This window comes from Mytilus californianus, unplaced genomic scaffold (genome assembly GCF_021869535.1).
Source record: "Mytilus californianus isolate M0D057914Y unplaced genomic scaffold, xbMytCali1.0.p SCAF_5, whole genome shotgun sequence".
Classification (NCBI taxonomy): Eukaryota; Metazoa; Mollusca; class Bivalvia; order Mytilida; family Mytilidae; genus Mytilus; species Mytilus californianus.
Window position 1 is genome coordinate 8,790,680 of NW_026262701.1, and position 15,304 is coordinate 8,805,983.

Consider the following 15,304-nt stretch of genomic DNA (forward strand, 5'->3'; position numbering starts at 1 on the left):
AAGGTTCCGTGTTGAAGACCGTACTTTGACCTATAATGGTTTACTTTTATAAATTTTGATTTGGATGGAGAGTTGTCTCATTGGCACTCATACCACATCTTCTTATATCTATATAAAAATTCTACAAAACCCCTCAGATTATAGAGACAGTGAGTACATTTAGGATTACAGTTCAATGTTTTGTCTAACTTGCACACCTTGACTGTTAGTTCCTACTGTTGTAATTCAAAGCATGAACAATAAGTACTTGTTGTATTTATTAATAAAGTTCTTTATGACCATTACTGTAATTTTTGGGAGGGGGAGGAGGGGTAGGAAATATTGGATTTTAATAAAGGAAATCTCTTCAAGGTATCCTTAAAAAATTAGCCTAACAGAGTAATTGGAATAAATGAATGTCAACCTATTTGAATTGAAATTTTAAATTTTCTAAAACATGACTTAAGATTGTCAAAGTTATTCAGTTTGCCATTTATGCATCATGCCAGGACGTACTAATTTTTATACGACCGCAAAAAAATTTTTGTGGTCGTATATTGGTATGACGTTGGCGTCGGTGTCGTCGTTGTTGTCGTCGTCTGGCGTCGTTCGGCGTCGTCCAAAGACACATTGGTTTTCGCACTCTAACTTTAGTTTAAGTGAATGGATCACTATGAAATTTTACCACAAGGTTCAATACCACAAAAGGAAGGTTGGGATTAATTTTGGGGGTTTTGGTACCAACAGTAAAGGAATTAGGGGCCAAAAAGGGGCCAAAAATAAGCATTTTTGTAACTTCCAGACATAACTTGTGTATTAGTGTATGGATATCTCTGACATTGTACCACAAGGTTCCATATCACAAAAGGAATGCTGGGATTGATTTTGGGGGTAATTGTCTCAAAATTTTAGGAATTAGGGGCCAAAAAAGGGGCAAAAAACAAGCATTTTTCTAGTTTCATGACAATAACTTGTGTGTAAGTGTATGGATGTTTCTGAAATTGTACTACAAGGTTCCATATCACAAAGGGAAAGCTGGAATTGAGTTTGGGGGTAATTGCCGAAATGTTTAGGAATTGGGGGCCAAAAAAGGGGCCAAAAATAAGCATTTTTCTAGTTTCCAGACAATAACTTGTGTTCAAGTGTATGGATCTCTCTGAAATTGTACTGCAAGGTACCATACCACAAAGGGAAGGCTGGGATTGATGATGGGGGTAATTGCCTCAATATTTTAGGAATTAGGGGCCAAAAAAGGGGCAAAAAAACAAGCATTTTTCTAGTTTCATGACAATAACTTGTGTGTAAGTGTATGGATGTTTCTGAAATTGTACTACAAGGTTCCATATCACAAAGGGAAAGCTGGGTTTGAGTTTGGGGGTAATTGCCGAAACATTTAGGAATTGGGGGCCAAAAAAGGGGCCAAAAATAAGCATTTTTCTAGTTTCCAGACAATAACTTGTTTTCAAGTGTATGGATCTCTCTGAAATTGTACTGCAAGGTACCATACCACAAAGGGAAGGCTGGGATTGAGTTTGGGGTGATGAATCATAAGGGGGTTCAAAAAATTTGGGGGGGGGGATTTTTTTTTTTTCATTTTTTTTTCTTTTAAAATTTTCCATTTTAAGTTGGTTATTTCTGATTTATATTTAAAAGCAAATAATAATGATATGGTAGGAGATACACACCAAACAGGATGTGTAAATTATTATATAATAAGTATTGTGCAATAGCAAGAAATTTTCAATTGCACAGTATTGCACAATAGCAAGAAATCTTCAATTGCACAGTATTGGGCAATAGCAAGAAATCTTCAATTGCACAGTATTGCGCAATAGCAAGAAATATCCAATAGCACAATAATGCGCAATAGCAAGAAATTGTCAATTGTACAGTATTGTGCAATAGCAAGAAATATTTAATTGCACAGTATTGTGCAAAAGAAGATACTTCGTATAAATTGCTTATTTCTTGACCAATTTCAATGGGGTTTTATTCTTGAATTCTTAGGGTTCTTTAATATGCTGAATCTAACCGTGTATTTAGTTTTTGGATTTTGGGTCCCGTTTTTAAATTGGTCCACATTGAGGTCAAAAGGGTCCAAAATTAAACTTTGTTTGATTTCATCAAAAATTGAATTCTTGGGGTTCTTTGATATGCTGAATCTAACCATTATTTAGATTTTGGATATTGGACCATAATAGGTGAATGTCCAATTTAAAATTTTTAAGTTCTTAGACCACATTCATTCTGTGTCAGAAACCTATGCTGTGTCAAATATTTAATCACAATCCAAATGCAACGCTGTATCAAGCTTGAATGTTGTGTCCATACTTGCCCCAACTGTTCAGGGTTCGACCTCTGCGGTCGTATCAAGCTGCGCCCTGGGGAGCATTTTATTCAAACTTGATCTGAGATTCTTAAAATGAATCATGATAGCAGGAAATTATATTTTTTTGTCCAGCTGACTCTAATTCTCTGTTGTTTAAGAAACATTCTGTGCAACCTCAGCTTTTTAGCTCACCTGGCCCGAAGGGCCAAGTGAGCTTTTCTCATCACTTGTCGTCCGTCGTCGTCGTCCTTCGTCGTTAGCTTTTTACAAAAATCTTCTCCTCTGAAACCACTGGGCCAAATTTAACCAAACTTGGCCACAATCATCATTAGGGTATCTAGTTTTAAAAATGTGTCCGATGATCCCGCCAACCAACCAAGATGGCCGCCATGGCTAAAAATAGAACATAGGGGTAAAATGTAGATTTTGGCTTATATCTCTGAAACCAAAGCATTTAGAGTAAATCTGACATGGGTAAAACTGATTATCAGGTCAAGATCTATCTGCCCTGATTTTTTCAGACAAATCTGACAACCTGTTGTTGGGTTGCTGCCACTGAATTGGTAATTTTAAGGAAATTTTGCAGTTTTTTGTTATTATCTTGAATATTATTATAGATAGAGATAAACTGTAAACAGCAATAATGTTCAGCAAAGTAAGATCTACAAATAAGTTGTCATGACCAAAATTGTCAGTCGACCCCTTTAGGAGTTATTGCCCTTAATAGTCAATTTTTAACAATTTTTTGTAAATTTTTGTAATCTTTTACAAAAATCTTCTTCTCTGAAACTACTGAGACAAATTTAACCATACTTGGCCATAATCATTTTTAGGGTATCTAGTTTAAAAAATTTGTCCGATGACCCTGCCTTCCAACCATCATGGCCGACTTTGTTAAAAATAGAACATAGGGGTAAAATGCAGTTTTTGGTTTATATCTCTGAAACTAAAGCATTTAGAGCAAATCTGACAGGTGGCAAAAATGTTCATCAGATTTAGATTTATCTGCCCTGAAATTTTCAGACGAATCCGACAACCCGTTGTTGGGTTGCTGCCCCTGAGTTAGTAATTTTACAAAAATTTTGCAGTTTTTTGTTATTATCTTAGATATCATTATAATATCTAATACTATTAATTATGATTTTAACCTTATTTTACATGATTTCCAAAGCATCAGTAAATACAGGTGAGCGACACAGGCTCTTGAGAGCCTCTAGTTGAGGTTTAGAACTTTTTTTCTTTGTTTTATATGCGATATCCATTGCTGAAATTTTGTGAACATTCAGATATTTATTTAAGAATTAAATGCTTTATTTGGTAATTTTTTGGGGGTTTTAAATAGTTTACAGAAGCCAATTTTTTTCTGCGCTTCATTCTAATAGTGTGTGCGACATCAATGCTTTAACAACCCTATAAAATTTTAAAAAGAAGCATTGCATTCTTATAATTACATTTTGCAGAAAACTTCATAGTACTGCAAGTTATAGAAAGTAAAATGATCTGTTGTAGCTTGTTTTGAAAGCTTAGTCTTCAAGGTCATTGTTAACAAAGACTGGATTAACCCTGTAGACTTTCCTGTTTTATTTTCAATATTTCCCATCTTTTTTAATTAGAATAAAGAATGCTGTGTTTATTGTTGGCCTTCATTGTTATCTGTAAAGATAGCTGACAGTTAGATGCGAATGATCATTTCTTTTCTCTGCAAAATAATTTTATAAAACATATTATGTGTTTTGTTTCCATGGCAATACATTCCATGTAATTACCAGATTTATTATTAGACATGTATTTAGTAGATGTATTCTCGGGAGATATAATTAATGACATTAAAACTCTTCTAAACTCTTAAGTAGCATATAATCAATCTTCATCTTTGATACACCTTCAAAAGTCAAAGTTAAAATTATAGATGAAAGTATTATGAAACATAAAGTTTTATATCATAGGTAATTTAGTGCAAGCTCACAAGGATTTATGTGATCTGTTCAAGGTAGTCACTACTCAATTTTCAAGAAAACAGACATGTTTTCACTATTCACTAGAGCATAGTACTGTAGTCTTCCCTTTTAATGACAGGACCCACACCTCCTCCCCTCCCCCTCCCCCCCCCCCCCCAAAAAAAAAAAAACATAATAAAACAAAACAAAACAAAACACAACAGAAAGATCTTCTGAACTCCTCAGCTGAAACTCAGCTGACTGTATTTGAAATGTTCTGGACTCTGTAATTGACATTGGTTTTGTATGGCTGACTGTATTTCAACATTTTCCTTCTGCATTTAATGTAAATGTTAATTATTTCAGAAGGAAGTGGAAAAAAAAGTTTGATTCTATAAAAATTAGTAAAAAAATTGCAGTCCTTATTTATGTAAATAAAAAAATTGTTGTTATTAAAGTTCCAAAATGCACAGCACAGATTGATATTAAATAAGTTCCTGGTGCGTATAAGAACTTCTAGCTGTTCTATGTAAATCTCCAAGCAAAAAACATTTGGTAAATGTGTTTCCACAGTATGTATGTTTTAAATTGCTTCCAACAAATGCACAAAAATAGCAATTGTTTATGTGATATTGGGTAATATTTTGGCATCAAATTTCAAACAAAATAAATCCTTTTTCAGTTATTTGGCAGCTAGCTGCAATTTGTTTACACTCAGAGAGTCTCAATTTATGTCTAGGCAGATAGCTATGGAAACCAGTAAACATGATAAATATTGGATGAAGAGTTGATGATGTTGATTTTAATTCCACTTAATTACTCAGACATTGTGATAGACAAATTTCAGTAGAAAATTAATGATACTTTGTTAGATTGATGGATAACACACCTGTCTATAAATGAAGTAATCATTTTCTCACTTCATATACTGGTAAGGTGTCTGGTCATTATGACTGATGACAAATATTACACAAAATGTGTAATTATCTTTATCCAGAAGCTGTTTTCATATTAAGGTGATTTAATCAGAAGATGATGTCACTATTGGTAAATAATAATCCTCCCATATGTTTATATGCCTATGACAGATTTCACTGTCACCATTGGTAAACAATAATCCTCCCATATGTTTATATGCCTATGACAGATTTTACTGTCACTATTGGTAAATATGTTTATATGCCTATGACAGATTTCACTGTAAATAATAATCGTCCCATATGTTTATATACCTATGACAGATTTTACTGTCACTATTGGTAAACAATAATCCTCACATATGTTTATATGCCTATGACAGATTTTACTGTCACTATTGGTAAATATGTTTATATGCCTATGACAGATTTCACTGTAAATAATAATCCTCCCATATGTTTATATGCCTATGACAGGTTTTACTGTCACTATTGGTAAATATGTTTATATACCTATGACAGGTTTTACTGTCACTATTGGTAAAAAATAATCCTCCCATATGTTTATATGCCTATGACAGGTTTTACTGTCACTATTGGTAAATATGTTTATATACCTATGACAGGTTTTACCGTCACTATTGGTAAACAATAATCCTCCCATATGTTTATATGCCTATGACAGGTTTTACTGTCACTATTGGTAAACAATAATCCTCCCATATGTTTATATACCTATGACAGGTTTTACTGTCACTATTGGTAAACAATAATCCTCCCATATGTTTATATGCCTATGACAGATTTTACTGTCACTATTGGTAAACAATAATCCTCCCATATGTTTATATGCCTATGACAGATTTTACTGTCACTATTGGTAAACAATAATCCTCCCATATGTTTATATGCCTATGACAGATTTTACTGTCACTATTGGTAAATATGTTTATATGCCTATGACAGATTTCACTGTAAATAATAATCCTCCCATATGTTTATATGTCTATGACATATTTCACTGTAAATAATAATCGTCCCATATGTTTATATACCTATGACAGATTTTACTGTCACTATTGGTAAACAATAATCCTCACATATGTTTATATGCCTATGACAGATTTTACTGTCACTATTGGTAAATATGTTTATATGCCTATGACAGATTTCACTGTAAATAATCCTCCTCCCATATGTTTATATGTCTATGACAGATTTCACTGTCAATAATAAGCCTCACATATGTTTATATACCTATGACAGATTTTACTGTCACTATTGGTAAACAATAAACCTTCCATATGTTTATATGCCTATGACAGATTTCACTGTATATAATAATCCTCCCATATGTTTATATGCCTATGACAGATTTCACTGTAAATAATCCTCCTCCCATATGTTTATATGCCTATGACAGATTTTACTGTCACTATTTGTAGTAATCCTCCACCCATATGTTTATATGCCTATGACAGATTTCACTGTAAATAATAAGCCTCACATATGTTTATATACCTATGACAGATTTCACTGTAAATAATAATCCTCCCATATGTTTATATGCCTATGACAGGTTTTACTGTCACTATTGGTAAATATGTTTATATACCTATGACAGGTTTTACTGTCACTATTGGTAAACAATAATCCTCCCATATGTTTATATGCCTATGACAGGTTTTACTGTCACTATTGGTAAATATGTTTATATGCCTATGACAGGTTTTACTGTCACTATTGGTAAACAATAATCCTCCCATATGTTTATATGCCTATGACAGGTTTTACTGTCACTATTGGTAAATATGTTTATATACCTATGACAGGTTTTACTGTCACTATTGGTAAACAATAATCCTCCCATATGTTTATATGCCTATGACAGGTTTTACTGTCACTATTGGTAAACAATAATCCTCCCATATGTTTATATACCTATGACAGGTTTTACTGTCACTATTGGTAAACAATAATCCTCCCATATGTTTATATGCCTATGACAGATTTTACTGTCACTATTGGTAAACAATAATCCTCCCATATGTTTATATGCCTATGACAGATTTTACTGTCACTATTGGTAAACAATAATCCTCCCATATGTTTATATGCCTATGACAGATTTTACTGTCACTATTGGTAAATATGTTTATATGTCTATGACAGATTTCACTGTAAATAATAATCGTCCCATATGTTTATATGTCTATGACAGATTTCACTGTCAATAATAAGCCTCACATATGTTTATATACCTATGACAGATTTTACTGTCACTATTGGTAAACAATAAACCTTCCATATGTTTATATGCCTATGACAGATTTCACTGTAAATAATAATCCTCCCATATGTTTATATGCCTATGACAGATTTCACTGTCACTATTAGTGGTAATATTCATGATTTATTGTGAAATTATTTTGCCTGCAGTAAACCATATTCCTAAGGATCATTAAGGAGACAAGAATGGCATTTGCAACATATGTTTGATGCATGCAAAAAAAAAATGTGTAAAGCTTATGCTTTTTTTCTGTAAAATGCAAGTTTTATTACCATGCATATAACATACATACAATAACATATGTAAAATGTGTGGCATTTCCTCCTTTGTACTGTGCATTATTACAAAAACCACTAAAAACCTTGCCACAAAAAAAATTGCATTTCACTAGACAGAGGCCCAAAAATGCCTTTTTTTCTTTTTTTTTTTATTTGTTCAGGAATTTGGTAATAAAAGAAGATCTTTGGTCTCTAAATTTTTTGTTATTTGTTAATATCAAATTTTCAATTTATGCCATTGTTATTTTCAATTGTCTATGATAGAAGTGTACATTTTTACCTGTATTGAAGGCAGTTATAAAATTAATGGCCACCTTACTAGACTGGATGATTTGGAGCTTGTTGTATGGTATAGACAGTGGTTTATTTATACTGATTGTTGAGGACTATGTATTTACCTCTGGAAGTGTAATCTGTTTTGGTTTACAGTATTGGGTTGCTGTCTCATTAATATAACTTGCACATCTTTTTCTGCATATGTATGACAATATTGAAAGCAATTGTTTTCAGAAGTGTGATATAATCACCTTGGAAGTAGAGCACAGGCTAAATAGTAGATAATTAATAACATTACAGACATTTCTGTCTGGTTGATATTGTTTAGACTATGTCTGCTTGGTCAATGAATTGATTATTGGTCAGTAATTGACTGATTGACCAGTAATTTGTCCAGATTTATGTCTGATTGGTCAGTAATAGTCCAGATGTAGTCTAATTGGTCAGTAATAGTCCAAATGTATATCTAATTGGTCAGTAATAGTCCAGATGTATGTCTGATGTTATTGCTGGTTTATGGTCTGCTTTTATGAGGATCCTTCAAGAACTTTTGTTAAATAAATCAATATTTATTCTACCTGAACATTCTGAGCTATAAAATTGATAATGCCTGGCAGTATCAAGAATAAATAGATGGAAAGGTTAAAGCAGATGAAACTTCTGACAGAAGTCTGTACCATTCGTCTGATCAAGGTTGAATGATGTATCTCAAACATTTATACTTCAACATGGATAGAATACCACATAAAACAGTTATTGGAGAAGTACCAGATTTCTGTTTCTGTTTGAAGGGAAGACAGAGGTTACTTAGCACACTGTTTATCCTGTTCACCAGATATTTAAATCACTTTGCATATTGTACTAGATCAAGAGTCAGAGAAGTGATTCTATGGAAGCTAAGAGGGTAAAAATTGATGTAATACTTTTGGTATACAAAGTTTTATTTTTATTTCTCAACACAGATTGTCCTGATTGTGTCACTTCCAAAATGCACCACTTTATTTGTTAGCCATTCACTTACCCATTGAAGGTGTCTTCCTCTAGAAATGATAATCAACCAAAGTCACATTCAAGTGTTGCCAATCTATATATTGGTTTTTGTTTTTGTAATGCCAAATTGACACTTCAGTAAATGTTATTTGTGCGTAACACTATTACTGGTAGTGATAGTGTAGATATTTCTTTTACTTGGATCATCAAAGTTCCAATAGTGTTTCCCATTCTCTCTTGAATAGCAGTTAGTTGGAAATTCTAAAGTAATTAGTTGACCAGTGATACTAGCCAGTTAACATCTTTAGAACCATGAGTTATAAATGAATTAGATGCCCTTGTGGAATATTTTCACAATTATTGTTCTACCAAAATAATTGAAAAGTAACGTAATGAAATATTTACTTGAAAATTTAATCATACTGTTAGAAACAAGGGAATAAAGCTGGTAAAGGAATAAGTTGAATTAAGGTCTATTTAAAGACAGATGTGCCATTTATTGACTTGAATTTCAGCAGGATCAATGGCTTGTTGTGATCTGTATGCTCATTTGAACACTTCACACTTCTTTTCTAAATATTGACAGATAAAAAAAAACTATATTGTTAAAACTGTTTAAGATTAGGATCAAAACTGATTTAAGTATGGCTATAAAAAAGAATAACAGGTGACTAGGAGTCAAGATTATGGTATCTCTACATGCCATCAATCTGCTAACTACTCTTAATAGTCTACATAGAAAAGATAAAAGTATCTGTACGTTAAGAAAGGACTCTTTTTAAGTTTACAATTTGAAAAGAAAGCCCAATATTAATCAAATATGGTTTTCTTACAGGATTTGATATTTATTAATCCATTTCTGCAATACCGCTAGGGTATAAATTATTACTGGTAGTGATATTGTAGATATTTCTTTTAGAGATTGGTAGATCAAAACATTTGCTATAGAATTAGGCACTTGTTTGCTCAAATCAGGTCCCCAGCAGCGAGAAAAGACTTAACATTTTTTATGGAGAGGCCCAAACAGCCACAATATGAACATAAGCCATATGAACAATTGTCAGTTAATATTTATGAGCCATACTAAAAACTTAGTGACCTAATCTAGTGGGGCCCTGCTTATCTTTTTCAATGAGGCCTCTTTGGTCTCACTTGGCTGACTTTTCTTATTTTATTATGAAATGTTTTGTTGTTTTCTGTGTTTGAAATAGAACCAATGGATAATCAGTCAGCAATTAGTAAATGTTCTCAGAACATACAAGTTGTGTCACAAATTTTGTGTTATTAATGAATAAACCTTCTTTTCTGTACTGTGTTCTTTTCAAGTGACATTGATCTGATTTCTGGTATTCTACATTAAACTAAGGTTGGATTAAAGCCTAAACAAACTGTGTACAATGAAAGCAGTCAACCTCTATTTTGTTTTAAAAATCTGCTACCGTATTAGACTTACTAAAAAGGGTGTCGTTTTTACTTCCTTGTTGATAATAAATTAGTTGTAATGTACTCCATTGATGAGTAGAAGATCAGAGAGACTCCTATGTTGTAGGTTTATTACAGAGCAGCCTGGCTAAATAATGAAATTTTAGTGTTTGATGTTACATGTGTGAAGTACACATTACATGTGTGAAGTACACATTACATGTGTGAAGTACACATCTTCCCAACATTTATACTGTTACATATTAGTGTAAGATAATAATTCAATCAAGGTTACTGACTAATGATAAGGATGATGTTTATAAATGGATTCTGGCAGCTTGCTAACAGTATGATGAGTTTTATGTATTTCTAACTATCTTATCTGCATCTCAAAAGCAAAACTAAAAAAAACAAATCATGATTTAAGAGGAAAGTTGCATAAATATGTCAATATCATGCTATAACTGCATGATATCTTCAAGTTCTGTACATGTACATATGCATGTTGAAACAGTATACCTTTGATATGGTATTCAAATTAATGCAAAATATAAAATACTTAAATGATCGTTTGTAGAATTTGATATAAAAGTAATTTCTATTTTTTTTACCATTTGATTTACACCTGCTTTCTTGTTTCAAAATTCAAATAAGGAATTCGAACAAATATTACATTAACTTAGTAATTAAACAATGCTTTCTTGACAAACTAAAGAGTGTCTGCAGTAAATTGACATAGTTATAAAGGTCTCTTGCTGAAGACCTTAAGTTGATATCCAGATATATAGTCTCTTGTTTTATTTGTTGGGTGGCTGTCATATAAACACATACACCAAATCTGCTTTTATTTATACATATCAAATTTTGTTAGATAGAGTTCAAACTCTCATTATTGTAGAGTTGTGAGAAAGTCTCAAACCCTGACCGTAGACTGAGTGGCAAATACATGTAATTATACCATTCATTCACGATCAAGGGAAGTGATCTGAGCATGTACATCTTTTACAAATACATGTATCTGTGACAGTCATGCAAGATTGAAGGAAATGTCCTCAGCAGGTAGATGTCAAGTTGTTTATTGTCGTTCTTGTTATATTTTACAGGATCCATCAGACTTGGTTGACATTGAGGTCGTAGAAGAAGTTGTACGTAATGCCATTTGTCTTGCTAACACCGATATCAACATAACTAAGTGGTTGACAGGCTCTACTCAAAATCTCCCTCGCCCAGACACCACAGCCCAACCCTCCAGCCCACGCCATGTTGCAGAACCTGTGTTTGAAACAATTGAAGCCAAGGAACAACACAGTGCTGTAAGTTTTTATCTAGGCATCATGATATACAATATATTTGAATATCTTTTTTGTTTGGTTTTGTTAGTAGTTTTGAAAAGTAAAAAGCTCACATAGGGTATAAGATTTGGAGGTAAAATGTCAACCTGAAAATAGTGAAAAATTCATGATGTACTGTATATATATATATATATATGAATTGGCTGGTTTAATATCACAATACTTTTGATTTGCTCTTTAAGAAATGATAAAGAATACAATATGCCATGATAATGTGCTTTATATTTCACACTTTCTTGTGTTATAATACAAACTGCATTAGAAGTGGATTGTGCACAGATAACTATGAGTTCCATTTAAGTGCATTAAACACACCATCAATAATAAATTTTGGTAAGACAGACAATGATCAATCAATAAACAAGTCCTAAGATGCAGCTTGTTTGGTAAAGTCCCTTTACATTTTTCTTAGTTAGTATTCATGTTTACATTATAGTTCCATGCTCCACCACAACAGCGAGTGCAGCGATCCATGTCTGGTGACAAAAGGTTACTGGTTAAAATAATCAAAGCAAGTGGACTTGGATCAAAAGGTTTGTAAAATGTTTTTATAATGTGATTTCCGGATGGCCAGTACGGGTTATAGTTGTTAGATGACAAGTTTGTTGTTGAAAGTTGATATGAAGTGAATATACCACATTGAAGATGGTTTTCAATGTAAACCCTACTTTAGTTTATAGGCAGCATATGACATCATATAGGTACCTCAGAATACATCCAGGGTACCAGTACATATATGTACATTGATGTTGTATGTAATCATTCTTTTACTGTAAACCAACTAACTTTCACTAGCAATTCATTACCACAATGTTACATGACTTTTGCAGGTAGAAATATAAGGCAAATATAAAACTTTGCAAATATGTTAAAGTTTCATATTCTCTCGTATGAATACATCAACAATGATAGAACATTGCCAAAATAAATCATGGTGAAGTCTACTTGACATGGATGAATAAGAAAAAAAGTATCCATGAAATTAAGTTTGTTAACAGTATTCTTGGATCAAAGATAATCTGACAAGTTATTCAAACATTCCTAGTTTATGGAACTTGAATTGATAAAATAGTTTTCAATGTTATGGAGTTAAAACCCCTGTTTTAGATACACCTATGAGGGTGTTAGCTTGATTGGGTAAATCTTTAACCCACCATTTTCTTTGGAAAATTCCTGTACCAATTCAGGAAAATTCCATTCATTCTGTTGGTTGATAATAGTTGAGCTTTTGGTTTTGTCAATTTTATGGACTTCCCCTATTTTAAGCTCACCTGGCCCAATGGGCCAAGTGAGCTTTTCTCCTCACTTGGCATCTGTCGTCCGTCGTCGTCCGTTAACTTTTACAAAAATCTTCTCTGAAACTACTGGGCCAAATTTAACCAAATTTGGCCACAATCATCATTGGGGTATCTAGTTTTAAAAATGTGTCCGGTGACCCGGCCTGCCAACCAAGATGGCCGCCATGGCTAAAATTTGAACATAGGGGTAAAATGTAGATTTTGGCTTATATCTCTGAAACCAAAGCATTTAGAGCAAATCTGACTTGGGGTAAAATTGTTCATCAGGTCTAGATATATCTGCTCTTAAATTCTCAGACAAATCAGACAACCTGTTTTTGGGTTGCTGCACCTGAATTGGTAATTTTGAGGAAATTTTGCAGTTTTTGGTTATTATCCTCAATATTATTATAGATATAGATAAACTGTAAACAGCAATAATGTACAGCAAAGTAAGATCTACAAATAAGTCAACATGACCAAAATGGTCAATAGACCCCTTAAGGAGTTATTGCCCTTTATAGTCAATTTTTAACAATTTTTTGTAAATTTTTGTAATCTTTTACAAAAATCTTCTCCACTGAAACTACTGAGACATATTTAACCAAACTTGGCCACAATCATCATTAGGGTATCTTGTTTAAAAAATGTGTCTGATGACCCGGCCTACCAACCAACATGGCCGACATGGCTAAAAATAGAACATAGGGGTAAAATGCAAGTTTTGTCTATTATTTTTTGAACCGTTATAAATAGAGAAAATCTGAAAGGAGCAAAAATGTTCAGAATAATTAGCTCTACCAATTGTCCATATACGTCAAAACTGTTGGACAAATTCTTATAGGAGTTATTGCCCATAAATGACAAATTTTACCATTTTTTTCATTTCTGCCTATAATCATATAATCATGAAAACTATGATATTTAGAGAGAAAAACATTTTATTTCCGTTATACCTTATATGATTTTAATTATAATAGATAAATAAACACTTTAAATCACAAAAATGATCAGCAAGGCACGATCTATTAAAAAGTCAAATTTTGCCTATATAGTTAGTCGACTGTCACTCTTCATAGGAGATTGCCCTTAAATGAGGATTTTTTTTACCCTCTTTTGTGTTTTGAGCAAAAACTAAAGAAGATAGAGAGAAACTAAACAGACTAAAAGATCAGTAATACATGATTAACAAAATAGAGATTTTGTCATGAAGTCTATTCTCTTCTACAATGTTGGAGAGTGTCCTTTGTTTGAAATGCACATAGACCAAGGTGAGCGACACAGGCTCTTTAGAGCCTCTAGTTGAATTTACCTTATGTATTTTTGCTAACTCTTTTATTTTACACCATGCTATTATGGTTAATGCAAAATGATAGCTTTCAACAATTGAGGATCCCTTGGGGTCTTTCATCAATTAACCTTATTTCATGGTAAAGCATGATAAATGTAGGATATCCAATTGAATTACATGGCATTGATGGTGTTAATGATAATATAAAATCAATTAATGTAGATGTATCTGCTTAAGACATATGATATATTATTGACTTAATACCATTATAAGAAACTTAGATAAAAATTATTAAAAATCTGCAGATCAATATGATATGAATTGTATGCTGAAATCAATAGGATTTACTAGATCTATTTTAAAACAAAGTTTGCTCAGTTGAATGGGTTGTATCAACGATATACAAGTCTTTATAAGTGTGACAGCTAGTTTAAATGGGATTAAGCTGTATATACCTTGGGAATTGCGAAATATAGATTTTTATCAATTATTCATCTTATTTATCACTATTTGAATATTATGTCCTTATTTATTTCAAGTAGATATTTTTGTTGTTAAGATTTGATAACTCAAGGTATAATCAAAAACCTTGACATAGATAAAGATTTTTGAAAATATTTAAAAAAAATTGTTTATATACAGCTAGGAAAACATTGCAATGGAATAGGTTTTGCAAAAATAAAAACTTGCATTTTACAATTTGATAGTTCTATTTAATGCAGCATTTATTGAAATTGCAAATTTTAATCTCACTTTTTTGCCCCTTTTTCAACAATTTGAGTACTGAATACATGTAAAAGTTTCAAAAAGTACATGACACAATATAATGTAAATTTTAATTGTTTCCCTTCGCAAAGAATCATCAAATTGGAAACAATGAGTCCAAATGGAAAAAACTTTTAACATAAAATTGCACATAATACAGTTTCAAAATAAGGTACCATAATTTGCATCTTTATTTGGAGA

The 15,304-nt window shown here is 32.3% G+C and overlaps 1 protein-coding gene across 4 annotated transcripts in view; it reads left to right on the forward strand.

Moving 5' to 3' along the window:
- LOC127702730 (phospholipid transfer protein C2CD2L-like) overlaps positions 1 to 15,304 on the forward strand; it is a 51,238-nt gene that overhangs the window by 14,196 nt on the left and 21,738 nt on the right. For all 4 annotated transcript variants that reach the window (XM_052207034.1, XM_052207036.1, XM_052207033.1 and 1 more), the window contains exons 5-6: positions 11,522 to 11,731; positions 12,207 to 12,303. In XM_052207034.1, the coding sequence (XP_052062994.1) occupies positions 11,522 to 11,731; positions 12,207 to 12,303 (307 nt within the window). The remainder of the gene's footprint in view (positions 1 to 11,521; positions 11,732 to 12,206; positions 12,304 to 15,304) is intronic.